This window comes from Wyeomyia smithii, chromosome 3 (genome assembly GCF_029784165.1).
Source record: "Wyeomyia smithii strain HCP4-BCI-WySm-NY-G18 chromosome 3, ASM2978416v1, whole genome shotgun sequence".
NCBI lineage: Eukaryota > Metazoa > Arthropoda > Insecta > Diptera > Culicidae > Wyeomyia > Wyeomyia smithii.
The window spans coordinates 172,799,820-172,812,894 of record NC_073696.1 but is presented as its reverse complement, the minus strand read 5'-3'; the positions used below and the strand labels follow the sequence as shown (position 1 = coordinate 172,812,894).

The window sequence follows — 13,075 nt, the reverse complement described above, 5'->3', positions numbered from 1 at the left end:
AAGCTGATCAACGGACATGGGATTCTCGTGTACCTGAAATTGAGCATGTCTTAAATCACACTATTCACGCGTCGACAGGGTTTACCCCATATCGAATTGTCTTTGGGCATGAAATTATTACACGGGGAGAGGAGCACAAACTTGACTGTGACACTAGAATAATTTCGAATGCCGAACGCGACGAACAGGAACAGAATTTGGATAGTAAAATCTATGAAATTGTAAAGAAAAATATACAAAAAAGCTACAATAAGAATAAACTTCGATACGACTTAAGATTTCCTGTTAAGGCCTCGATTTATAAAATAGGACAACGGGTTTTAAAACGCAACTTTCATCTGTCATCGGCTAATGAAAAGTACAATGCGAAACTCGGTTCCGCGTATACTCCGTGTACCGTTTTATCGCGGCGAGGAACTAGTTCGTACGAACTCGCGAATGCGAACGGGAAAAACATCGGTATATTTTCCGCGGCAGACCTGAAACCAGGACCAAACTAATGAATTATTTTAGAATCGATGAATCAATAACCTAAAAAAAAAAGAAATAGAAATTAGCTCGAGCATTTAGAAAAAATTGAAATTAAGACGTTGTAGATATGTAACGAGTAATTTTGTGTTCACTGTATGATGTATACGCAATTGATTCTGTTGAATGTTTACCCTCTCGGTGCTTAGAGAGAAAGACAAAACTTTCACAACATTTTTCCGACAACAACCGATTTGTTTTCCGATTCCATGATGTGTCTATAAACATCCTTTCAACTAAATGGTTTGGTCAGTGGAATATTACACCTATTTTGGCTCACTAGAAGAAAAACAGATAAATGCCACGTCAACTTAGATGCCAAATTCTAATGAACGCCGTATTCAATTGAAGTAACAACTGTAATTTGACACCGACTGAAATTTTAGTAACTTTTTTCAGCCACATTTCGTAAATATACACTTTATTTCCATAATTTTCATCATGGGTCGAACAATCTGTTAGCTAAATACCGCATGGCGTACTACATGACAGCGCAACCTGAGGATGTTGATGCGTGTGCTAGTGAAAGGAAACTAAATGTTGAGTAGTGAAAGAGAGAGAGATAAACAGCAGTCGGAATCCGTTATTCTCGTTTGACATGGAAAGGTTAAGACAGATTCCCACCTTTGCTATAATTTTTTATGGGATCAGCAAAAAACGTCCCTCGCGTGATTGTTTGTTTGAAACACCTGTTTGTATGGATTGTTATAAGAAGATTGCGATATTTAAATCAAACATGGAGTTGTTGCTGTGATGGGTTTGCGGTTAACTGTCTTTCGTGAAAATAAATTTAGAACAATTTATTATCGAAGGAGTGTGGGATAATGTAACCGTTTCGGTTAGAAGCCGTCGGTGATAACTGCTAAAGTTACCACAGGGGGCATGAGAATATCGCACTGCTGTAACACCTCGATTTAGAACAACGATGCTATAACCATAACCGATGAAACCCGAAGCAGGGGCGAAGATCATCGGATCATCAGGCACATCCGATATTGGCGAGCTATCGTCAGCCATTGCAGATTGATCGCTCGATAAGCCCAGACCAGTTTAGTCGAGTAAAGTTAAAAACCAGAAAAGCCTTGAAAGGGCTAGTGTTCGTAAACGTAACCTCAAGAGTAACCTCAAAACCCTGAGAACTTTTGCAAACCTTGGAGAAGGTGTTCGAGAGAGATAGAGAGACATTGCTCACCTGGTTGAGTAGCTGAGGTGACAAAAAAATTAAAAATAAACATTAAATTTCAATTTAAAAAAAAAGAGTTGATTTTTTTTTTAATTTTTTTTTAAAGAAACTTGACGTTAATACGCAACTTTTAAAAAAATGCCAGGATGGAGAAATGAAAAATAATTTTTTTATGGTAGATTAATTTTTTTATGAAAATTCGAATTCAAACATTTTTCAAAATATTTGTATTCTGAGGATTTTAAAAGATGCAGAGAGTCATTTTAAATCAATAAGCTCTTGGTAGTTAACATTCTAAAGGCATTAGTTTTCGAGTTATTTCTAATTTAAGCTCGAACAATTATTAAAATTTAGGAAAATACACGTTTTTCTTAATTTGTCCATGGTTCTCCAGCAAAAACCATACGTTCATTGGAATGCTTGATCAAAAATATACAATTCATTCTTTGACAACAAAACGATTGGGAGAACGGTTCTCAAGAAAAGAGTTAAATGTTCTAAGTGATATAAATATATATAAAAATCAAATATTTATTTTCGAGTTTTATTATCTTAGGAACATATTTTTTTATGACATAGATACTTTACAGAACTAGTTTCACCTTATATTTTATATACATCATAAGTAAATGATTCGTCATCTTTTGAAAACAGCTTCGTTTGTATCTTATTTTCTGAAATCGGAACAAACGAGTGATACTTTTGTGTGCCAGCTATTATTTTAGATTTTTTGAAAATATTGCTCCATTCTGTTACTCCTTGTTCATATTCTTCATATGATACCCAACTAAATGACATTTTTGATGAATTTTTATTACTTTTCTGATTAGCCCAATCATACAATTCTTTTGCGCTTGTAATGGGATGTTCATGTTCTTTAGCTAAACTTGCATTTCTTGCCATTCGTTTTAATGTGCCATCAATTGCATCGCATGGGCCTTTACCATGAGAAGTCGCAATCGCGTTCGAAATTAAGAGTTAATTCTTTTATTACATTACATTACGTCAAATTTCATATTTTATACTTCTATTATAACATCATTATTTTAAAATCAAAAAAGTGAATACACATTTATTGGATTGAAGCGTTCATGTAAATCTATTTTTACAAATAATAAGTTTGAATGAGAAAGGCTGGGTCTGACCGCTAGGTGGATCAATTTAGGTTTTTTTTAAATTTTCGTTATTGAATTCACCGGTCCTTGAACGGTCGCTTTTTGAAACATACAGCTACATTTTGCCGCAAAAAAATTTTAATGCAATTTTTGGCGCTTAAAACGTGCATTTTTTGGGAAAAACGTTCTCGTTTGCACTGAAAACAAAATACTCATAAAAGCGATCGTTCAAGGACCCGGCACACTTCTAAACTAATGAAATAATATGAGTTTAGTAAAGCGGGCAATGTATGCAGTTTGCGGGGATGTGAAAATGAACGGGAATAGAAGGTGTGACCTTTAGTCTGGATGAGGGAAAATTTTTTCTAAGCCTAAAAGTCACACCTTCTATTCCCGTTCATTTTCACATCCTCGCAAACTGCATACATTGCCCGCTTTACTAAACTTAAAAATGTAAGTCATATGACAAAAATGAAATTAGTTCGTAAAGGAAATAATATGAGTTTTTTTATTTCGGTTGACCCGCTAAGTCTCTATCAGGATCACCACAAGCCTCTGCAAAAAATAGCGTTTCGGGGAAATGGCCATTACTCCAAAATCAAACATAATTTTTTGTTGTTGATAAACTGCACTTTGAGAAAAATATCACTTTGATGCAATGAAAATGGTGGTATGCACTTAAAAATGATTTCAAACTTCCCTCATTTTTCTCGACCAAAAAGGTATATAACCCCTTAAGTCCTTTTTGACAACGAATGGACACCTCTTGCAAGCACAGCTTCGTAATCCGAATCAACCCAACGACGCCATATGGCATCATTTGACAAATTGAACATTTTTCGATCTAAAATGAAATTCAATAACAATTTCATCATTTGGCGATACTTTAATGGACCTCAATAGATGCCGCTTGACAAGGAAAATCAAATCATGTTAGTTTAGTTTTGTACATGGACGCAGTAGCTATCTAAAGTTGAAAAAAGTCAAATATTCACGGTAAATTCTAGGCTGATTGGGGTAATGTGTAAATATTCGGCTACCGCTTACGCTTTCAAATGAAAAGGGTGTCATAAACAATTTTTACTATGGCGACAACTTTAGGAATACTGTTAAGAGGAATAACAATTTCATTGATGAGGAAATAAAGCGGCTCAATTTTAATCAATGTGATTTCACTGTGTTGAATCAGAGCATGCAACAAATAGACTGGAATCGAATAATGACGGTAGGATCAGTTGATGTAGCCATTGATATTTTTTACAGCGAATTGTTTAGAGTTTTCCGGACGAATAGACCGTTGAAAAGAACTAAACGAAAACTGCACACAACTAGGCCATGGTGGAAAGCAAATATTCGGAATCTTCGAAACCGGCTCCGGAAAGCCATAAAACGGTATTTCAAACATAGAGGTGAATCACAAAAAACTGAAATGTGTAAAATAGAGGCCCAGTACAACTCTTTGAACGAAGATGTTTTCGTGATTACATTCATGGCATTGAAAATGACGTTAAAGCTGCCCCTTAATCGTTCTGGAAATACATCAACCATAGGAAATCAACGACAGGAATACCTCAAAACACTCGTTACCAGGGAGTGAGTGCCTCTACGCCACTGGATTCTGCGAATATGTTCTCGACTTTCTTTCAGAGTGTGTCAAGTAATAACTCACCATCTTTGACTGAAACATACCTGAGCAGTATTCCGCAGTTCGACTTAAATATGCCTCGGATGAACTTTTCGCCCAATGATGTTCTGCTCAAACTTCAATCCATCAATGGATCGAAAGGCTGTGGACCCGATCAATTGCCACCATTCGTTGTCAAAAATTGTGCAAGTGCTCTGGCCTTGCCTGTAAGTATACTCTTCAACCGTTCTTTGAGTGAAAAGTGCTTTCCTACCGCTCGGAAATCTGCTTCGATCCTACCGATTCATAAATCAGGTTCACTTAACGATGTGGAAAATTATCGCGGAAATTCTATATCAAGCTGTTTGCCGAAAGTTTTCGAAACCATGGTACACGATGTGCTCTTCCAATCTGTTAAACACGTTATCTCAGCTGATCAGCACGGATTTGTTCAGAGGCGTTATACTACGACAAATTTGTTAGTTATGTTTCGACTCTTGTAAATCGGATGGAGAAACGGCAGCAAATTGACGTCATTTAGATTGACTTTGCCAAAGCATTCGACAAGGTGCCACATACTTTAGCCGTCGAAAAGTTTGAGCGGATAGGACTTCCAGAGTGGCTGACACAATGGATTTCGTCTTACCTTACCGGACGTAATTCTTCGGTAAAGGTAGGTGAAACGTATTGTATACCTTTTAAGATTTTTTCAGGAGTACCTCAAGGCAGTATTCTGAGCCCTCTGTTGTTCATACTGTTTATAAACGATCTCTGTACGATGCTGAAATCTCCAAAATTGTTGTACGCTGACGACCTCAAGTCTTACCGTGTAGTCACAACGGAGGCTGACTGTTTTGGCTTCAAATGGATATCTACATGCTTCTGGAATGGTGTGGCTTGAACGGAATGGAAGCCAATGTGACCAAATGTTGCGTGATCTCAGGCAGCCGCTTGCGTGCACCGACTGTCTTCGAGTACAAAATGGCTACAACGAGCTTGACCCGCACGACCACAGTGAAAGACTTAGAAGTGCTTGTCGATAGCAAATTAGGGTTTGCGGAGCACATTTCTGCAGTCACGACTAGAGCTTATTCCCTACTGGGTTTTTTTTAAGAGGAATTAGAATTCTTCGACAATATTTGCACGCCAAAGATACTGTATTGCTCGTTCGTGCGCAGTGCCCTGGAATATGCGGTGCAAGTGTGGGCGCCGGTTAGAACGAGTTCAGAAACGCTTTCTCCGATATGCTCTTCGATCTCTAAACTGGAGGGACAGTACAAACCTACCATCGTATGAAAGCCGCTGTATGTTGATTGATTTGCCCACATTGTCGAGTAGACGAGTTTTCCTCCAACATATGCTCATATTTGATGTGCTAACAGATCGAATAGATTGCGCGGACATTCTTGGAAATTTGCGACTCAACACACCCCTTCGAGTGCTACGTCAACCCGAGTTTTTCCGCCGACCTAATCTCCGACCTCTCTATGGAATGTCTGTTGTATTTATTTTAATGATGTGATAAACCTGTTTGATTTTGGTGTGCCGAAATATGTGTTTAGACTAAGAATTAGTATATAAGTTAAATTGACTGTACGAAGTATATGTCGAAGATAAAATAATAAATAAATAATAAATAACAAGTTCGATTTTTGAAGATTTTTTGAAAAAAATTGTGGCCCTTAAATTTTAACAAAATTTTATGGCAGTTCAGGGTTCCAAGTATAAATTAAAATATTTGAATTTATTGAAAAAAAGATTTTTTAACATTTCGTTCAATCGTTTAAAGTGAGTATCGTACATTGAACCAATGCACAGTAGTCCAATAAGACAAAAAGTGAACTTAATTCCATAGTGCCTTTCACATTCATCCTAGCTTAATAGTGTCTTCGGAACAATTGTTTGTATAAATGAGCCGCATTATCGCAAATTGTCAAAAATTATAGATAGAGGAGAGTCTTATTCAGAAAAGTTATAGAAAATTCAAAAATATGAAGCTTTGTTGAACAAATGAAAATCCTATCTTCATTAGGTACCAAGTTATAAAGTATATTATCTATATACTTAAAATTTAGTTTTTTGTATTTAACTTTTGTTCGTTGCGTTTTACACGAAAGTGTTGTTCGGAGGAATTGCTAGGGCACACAAAACACACATTTTTACCAAAGACCATGGCAAAGTTTTAGAACTTGCAAAAATATGAAACTTTGCTGAACAAACTATTTCTATCTTCATTGGGAACAGAGTTACAGAGTATTTTATTTAAAAGTAACCTAAAAGTTAGTATTTTGTACCTAACCTTTGTTAGTTACATTTTACTAGAAAACGTTGTTCTAAAGAAGCATTTGGGCATACAAAACACACCTTTTTGTTGAAGACCACACATCGCTATGACTTTTCCTTACAAAGCTATAGCATATTTTATACTTCAGCAACGCTTTTCTGGAGGATTGGGGAAATAAGTTTTCGTGCAGTGTGTTCTGTTATGGAAAAAATAACTTTTCAACTGAAAAGTGAGCGGTGAATAGAACCCTCACGGTAAATGGGCAAATGCTTTGAAGAAAGTCTGGCTTATAATTTGAACTCTAAAGAATCCGTTAGAAATTGCAAAACACAACATTTATTGAAATTTGAATAGCTAAAAATTTTTCCAAGAAAAAAAAAATCAAAAACCAGTCTTTTTTCTAAATACGCACCCTCCAAACCGCATTTTCCAAAGTCGCTGCTGTATTGATGATTGTTTTTGACACCCTAAGCATTCATTTAAAGAGTGAGCCCCAAGGGTTTCCGGCAACAAGCCGTTTTGAGCCAGCCTAGTAAACATTAATGAATGCATTCCTTTGGTATGACTATGATTTTAACTTGGCCTTACTGAGCGTGATCCATCGGCTGTAAAAGTACGGTCGCGACGAAATAAGACAAAAGAATCGTAAAGTGTTGGTTGATATAGCTGAGGCAGATGTTCCGTGACACATATCAAGCCATTACTTCGCTAGTTTTTCGCGTCCGGAAGAAATGCTTTATCAAAGCACGAAATTCACTTTTCCATGCCAATCATAATAACACAAGTAGCATTATTTAGAGAGCAATAACTAGAGAACGAGTTGAAAACATGTCATGAAATTTCGACTGTATGTTGGTTAAAATTTGTTACAAACGGCACCATCTTCGTGCCAGATCAAAGACTTTCCAGCCCATGTAGGGTAAGGAATGGTTTAAGCAGTGGCGCTTTTTTTAATCAGTCGAAGAAAGCAGGCCTCAAACTCCTGAAATTTGTTCAACATCGAAAATTTTAATAAAGGATACGAAAACTTTGACTATCTAGCTGTCTCACGAATATAAGAAATACCATTAATCACAAAGAAATCTGTGAATATATATCAACCGAAACAAATCAACCTATATTACAACCATTCAAGCACAACTTCGGGTGCTAAAAATTTCGCCTGCAAAACAGATGCAAACTGCTTAAAATAGGTTCGGGTTGATAACTTATCACTGATAAGAATAGTGTCCCTCGATTATTGTTAGGGTTTGCTAACTTAGTTTTACAATCTGGAAACAAGTGCTGATAGAGAAAAAGATAGAGAACAAATTGATATACTTATGTTTGAATTTCACCCAACACATTTCGAGTATTTCGTCTCAATACACAGACGATTCCTTAGGGTGCTTAGAATATGTTCCCTAACCTAGTATTCTAATGACACAATTTCCTAAACAAAGAAGTATTCATAAAAGTGTACATACACAACAGTAGCTAAGGGTAGCTTAAATCTCGTTAGTAGATGAGGGTAGCTCAAAGCTAGCTAACTCACTTCGATTAAAAAAATTGAGCTGAAGTATAAATTTAAAATAGAAATACGAAAAAGTCTGCATATCCTATAACAATCAATTCTAGAGTAAATTAATAAACTTTTTGATATTATTTTTACTTCTTGTAATATAGGTATCTATTTATATAGCTCTCGTACACAAATACCCAACCGCAAAAGTAAAAAGTATGTACTTGATCGGTAACAAAGTATACAGAGTTTGATTTTCGGGTGTTTGTATACGAGCGCTACACTGCCGGTACCCGGATAACTGTCCCATAATGAGATACAGCATGTTGAGAAAACGGCGATTGAATATTATCCGTAAATTTTCTGATTTCCAGCTATTTTAAGTAATTACATCCAATACCAACGACCAGAACAGTTTCATGGCACCACCCAAGCAGCACACATTGTTGCAATGAAGCAAATGCAACTCTCAACGCAGCATTCAAAGATTGTACTAATTCGCATCCGTTACTTTTATTCAACTTGTAAAAAACCGAAAAAGCGCAAGAGGTGGAGCCTATACGCAACAAACAGTGTTATGTGAAATCATCATCTGCATCGATAGTAGCTGTAGTATAGGAAGAAAAGAGAGGAGAAACAAAATTTAATTTGTTTACCTTTATTCTCATTACTCTTCGGTGATGGTGTCGCGAAAATTCATATAACTACATACATTATAAAAAACCTCAAATATATCGATTTTTTCTACTTACGCTTCTGATAGGTAGTTATTCTACCTGCGATTCAAAATTTACCGTGCAAAAAATGTTATTTCGTAATTATTCACGCGCCTTTTATAAAGTGTTGTAAAAGAAATTTTATGATTCAAACTCGCCAAATTATAAACAATGTTTTGGGAAACGATAGTTCAGAAAACCTTGATCAGTGGATATGCAGTGTTAATGGTGCGAAATATGAAATAACAAAACCATATTTCCAACAATAATCATTTATCATTCATTTATATTGAAGATGGCTGTTTACTGTGTGGTAATTTTAGCAAATATATGCTTTAACAAGATGTTGCTATACATTTTCATCACTTGTTTGCTTTCGTAAGAAGAAAGCATTTGTGAAACAATAATATGCAACATCATGTGACATTATCGTTATTTAAAAGCATTATGAAATATGCAGTTAGAAATAGATTGCAGAAAACTGTTGAGCAATTTCTAGTGTTCAGTTACGAGAATGATACACGTTAATAATAAAATGTTGCTCAAGACCTTTAAATTTCTTTAGAGTAACCGGAAAAGTTTCTCGCACCGTTAAAAAAGTTTTAAAACAACAAATATTGAGTAGTCTCATTTGAAAACAGTTTAACGATGAGAACAAAAAACCATGGGTGGAATCAGTTCTACGTAATATACCTAGAAAAAAAAAAAAAAAAAAAAACAATATGGGACAAAATATACGGGTACATTTCAAAGGTACTCGCATATTTTGTCTCATCACATATAAATTCAATCAGCAACCGGCAGTATCACCGGTTACGTAGTTTGTTCTACAGAAAAACAACATTAGTTTAGTTAATTGAACGACATACTCCTATGTATATGCCTAAAATTATCCGATGTAGACTAATCTGGAGCAAAATTATATGTTTGCAGTTTGCACCGCTATGCAGTGGGATTGTAATGCGAGTACTTTCAATATGGGACAAACACAACTTGGTATTTTTTCCAAGTTTTTCCATACTAAAGTATCGATTTTAGATTATTTTCGGAAAATATGATAACAATTAAGGCGATTCCCGATGATAACTCAAAAGTGACAAAAATCAGTATGGGACAGTTATGTGGGTACCGGCAGTACATGACTAATATATTTATGACAGAATAAAGACGCAATGTAATTCGCGTTTTACAGGATTGCCTGGAAATGTATTTTCATGGCGAAGATATACGAGGATGGAACTGTCCACAATGTAAAGACAACCAAGTTGCTATTAAGAAGTTGGACATTTCACGGCTGCCTTCGATTTTAGTGATCCATTTTAAAAGGTTTTACGCAGATCCGGATGCTATATCCACTGTATATAAAAAAAAGCAAAACTATGTCAAGTTTCCACTTACGGAGTTTGACATGTCAGCTCATATAGCACCTTCGGAGATTAATCGAAATCTAAGGCTAAGAAATCGTCGATACCATCTGTATGGGGTATCGAATCATTACGGATCAATGGAGAGTGGTCATTACACAGCATTTTGCAAAAATTCAATCCATCAAATGTAAGTTCAATCATAATGATTGATATAAATAAGATATAAATTATAACAAAAAGTAAATATTGCGATAAATGTTTTATACTATCAACTTTCAGATGGTACAAGTTTGATGATCATATGGTGTCTAGTCTGGATGTATCCGATGTCTGTTCCAGTGCCGCGTACATTCTGTTTTACTCAATGCTTCCAGAACAGCCGCAGGTGGATATGCAAATAAGATAGAAGTAAGAAACCTGATTATAAAATGTTCCGTACTTGTGATCTTCTTAGTGTGATGTAAATATGACTGGCAATTTAGCTTTTTATTGTTATGTTTGATCATTTATATCATATGTGGTTTAAGATGATGAAACTGGTATTTCACAACAGAAACCATATTCGGCATTGGTATGAAGTTTGAAGTACTGTGATTTTGTACTAAAAGAATATACCTAATGGAACAAGTGAGAAAAATGAAACAGTAAAACTATATTTTCAAATTATTTATTTTGCTAAGTAAATTCAGAAAGAACTAAAAAGAAAAAGGTTACTGCAACTTTTCGATGGAGGCGCTTGGTTACTGCAATGCTTGAGAGACGGATCTGATATACCAAAGATTTAAAAAATGACACTTACTGGACAGTTAAAACTTGCTCTTGGGCTGCAATGCAGTATCATGTTACAAACCGTATGTTGCCGTTTTGGAGGGTTCAAGATCCAAGAGATCCTATCGTCTGATATTAATGCATAGCGGAATTTTTTTAATGGAGACGCATGTTGGTTATGGTTAGAGGCAGAACAGAAAATATTCAAATTTTGCACTAATTTCGCGGCGATATTTTTGTGAAGAAATTATTAAATAAAGTGATTTTGTTTTAAATAAAAACAAGCAACAATTGTTTTATTCAATGAATTTGTGGTTATTTAACCGTACGTTTTGCCTTTCTCCTAGAAAGGTATAGCAATCACTGAAAAAACTAAAGGTATAAAAGTGCTCCAAAGGGCCGAATGTCGTATATAACTCGACTCAGTTCGACGAGCTGAGCATTTTCTGTATGTGTGTGTGTAACGCTCTCCCAATCTCACTCGATGGCTGGACCGATTTCAATGAAATTAATTGCAAATGAAAGGTCTATTTGCCCCATAAGACGCTATTGAATTTTATTGTAATCGGATTTCTAGTTTAGAGGTTATGTTTTTAAAAATGTTAAAATCACAAAACATCAATATCTCAGAAACTACGCAACCGATTTGAACAAAATTAATTTCAAATAGCCCGTACCTAAAAAACCCTTAACTTTTGAATTTCAATTAGATTGAACGTGTGGTTCAAAAGTTATGGAAAGAAACTTGTTCTCGAGATGGCTGAACCGATTTTCACTAAATTAGTGTCGAATGAGAGGTCCAGCTGCCTCATAACACCCTATTGAATTTAACTGTAATCGGACTGTAACTTCGTCTGTCTGTATCGAAATGTGAAAATCACGAAACTTCATTATTTCAGAAACTACACAACCGATTTGAACAATATTGATATCAGATGAACGGGCTACTTAAGGGTTAACTGATGAATTGTGATTGAACAAGTGGTTTCACAATTCGGCTGCTCTATACGTTCCCATTTCATTCGATTATAACCGAACTTAAGCAACCGTTATATATTAAATTGTTTAAACAACGAGTCTATTATCTCAAAGATTACACGACTTATTCAATATAACTAGCGTCATACGAATGAGTTATCTCTTAAACTTACAACCAACTAACTTTATATGTGGTTCAAAAGTTATGAAACGAAAAAAAATTCAAAGACTATTTAAAACTATACCTGTCTTGATCAATAAACGTGGGGGGGGACGTGGGAAAATACACGTTTTCCTTAATTTGTCCGTGGTTCTCCAGCTAAAACCACACGTGCTTGATGAAAAATATACATTTTATTCTTTGTCAACAAGACGAATGGGCGAACGGTTCTCAAGAAAAGAGTTTAAATGTTTCAAGTGATATATATATATATATATATATATATATATATATATATATATATATATATATATATATATATATATATATATATATATATATATATATATATATATATATATACAAAAATATATATATATATATTTTTTTTTTGAATTAGAATACTTCTCTCAGGAAGTTCGGCTACATAGGGATGTGAAATGAAAATCTAAAACCGAAAAAAGTGAAAAATATGTCCAATTTCAAATGCTAATAAATCGGTTAGTATTCGATGGATTTCCTTCGTTCTTGCAGCAATAGATTGGAAAATCTTTTAAGATTCTTCCCAATATAAGATAATTGCAATTTTATTATTCACACTATTGTACTATTGAAAATAGTCAAGCCTTGTCAAAACGAAAAATTCGACCTCTGATTGGTCGTTATATGATTGCTTCCCAAGCACGGTCGACAGAATAATATACCTTGCAAGTGAAAACATACTATTTGGCCTATATAAGAGCCTGTTTCAGCCGAAGCCGCTCATAATAGTTCTAGACAGCGACAACAGCAGTCGTCCTTCCTTAGCAGCAGCACTAGCCCTGTGGTTGGTCAATACGTCTCAGGAGCAG

The 13,075-nt window shown here is 35.2% G+C and overlaps 1 protein-coding gene across 3 annotated transcripts in view; it reads left to right on the top strand.

The window, feature by feature from the left end:
- Positions 1-10,984, top strand: part of LOC129730176 (ubiquitin carboxyl-terminal hydrolase 15) — a 91,394-nt gene extending 80,410 nt beyond the window's left edge. For 2 of the 3 annotated variants that reach the window (XM_055689297.1, XM_055689298.1), the window contains 2 exons: positions 10,144-10,505; positions 10,598-10,984. In XM_055689297.1, coding sequence (XP_055545272.1) covers positions 10,144-10,505; positions 10,598-10,724 — 489 coding nt within the window. In that variant the 3' untranslated portion in view covers positions 10,725-10,984. Of the gene's footprint in view, positions 1-9,884; positions 10,073-10,143; positions 10,506-10,597 lie in introns of those variants that run through there. The other variant, XR_008728804.1, reaches the window with a different exon arrangement.
- Positions 10,985-13,075: the final 2,091 nt, after the last annotated feature.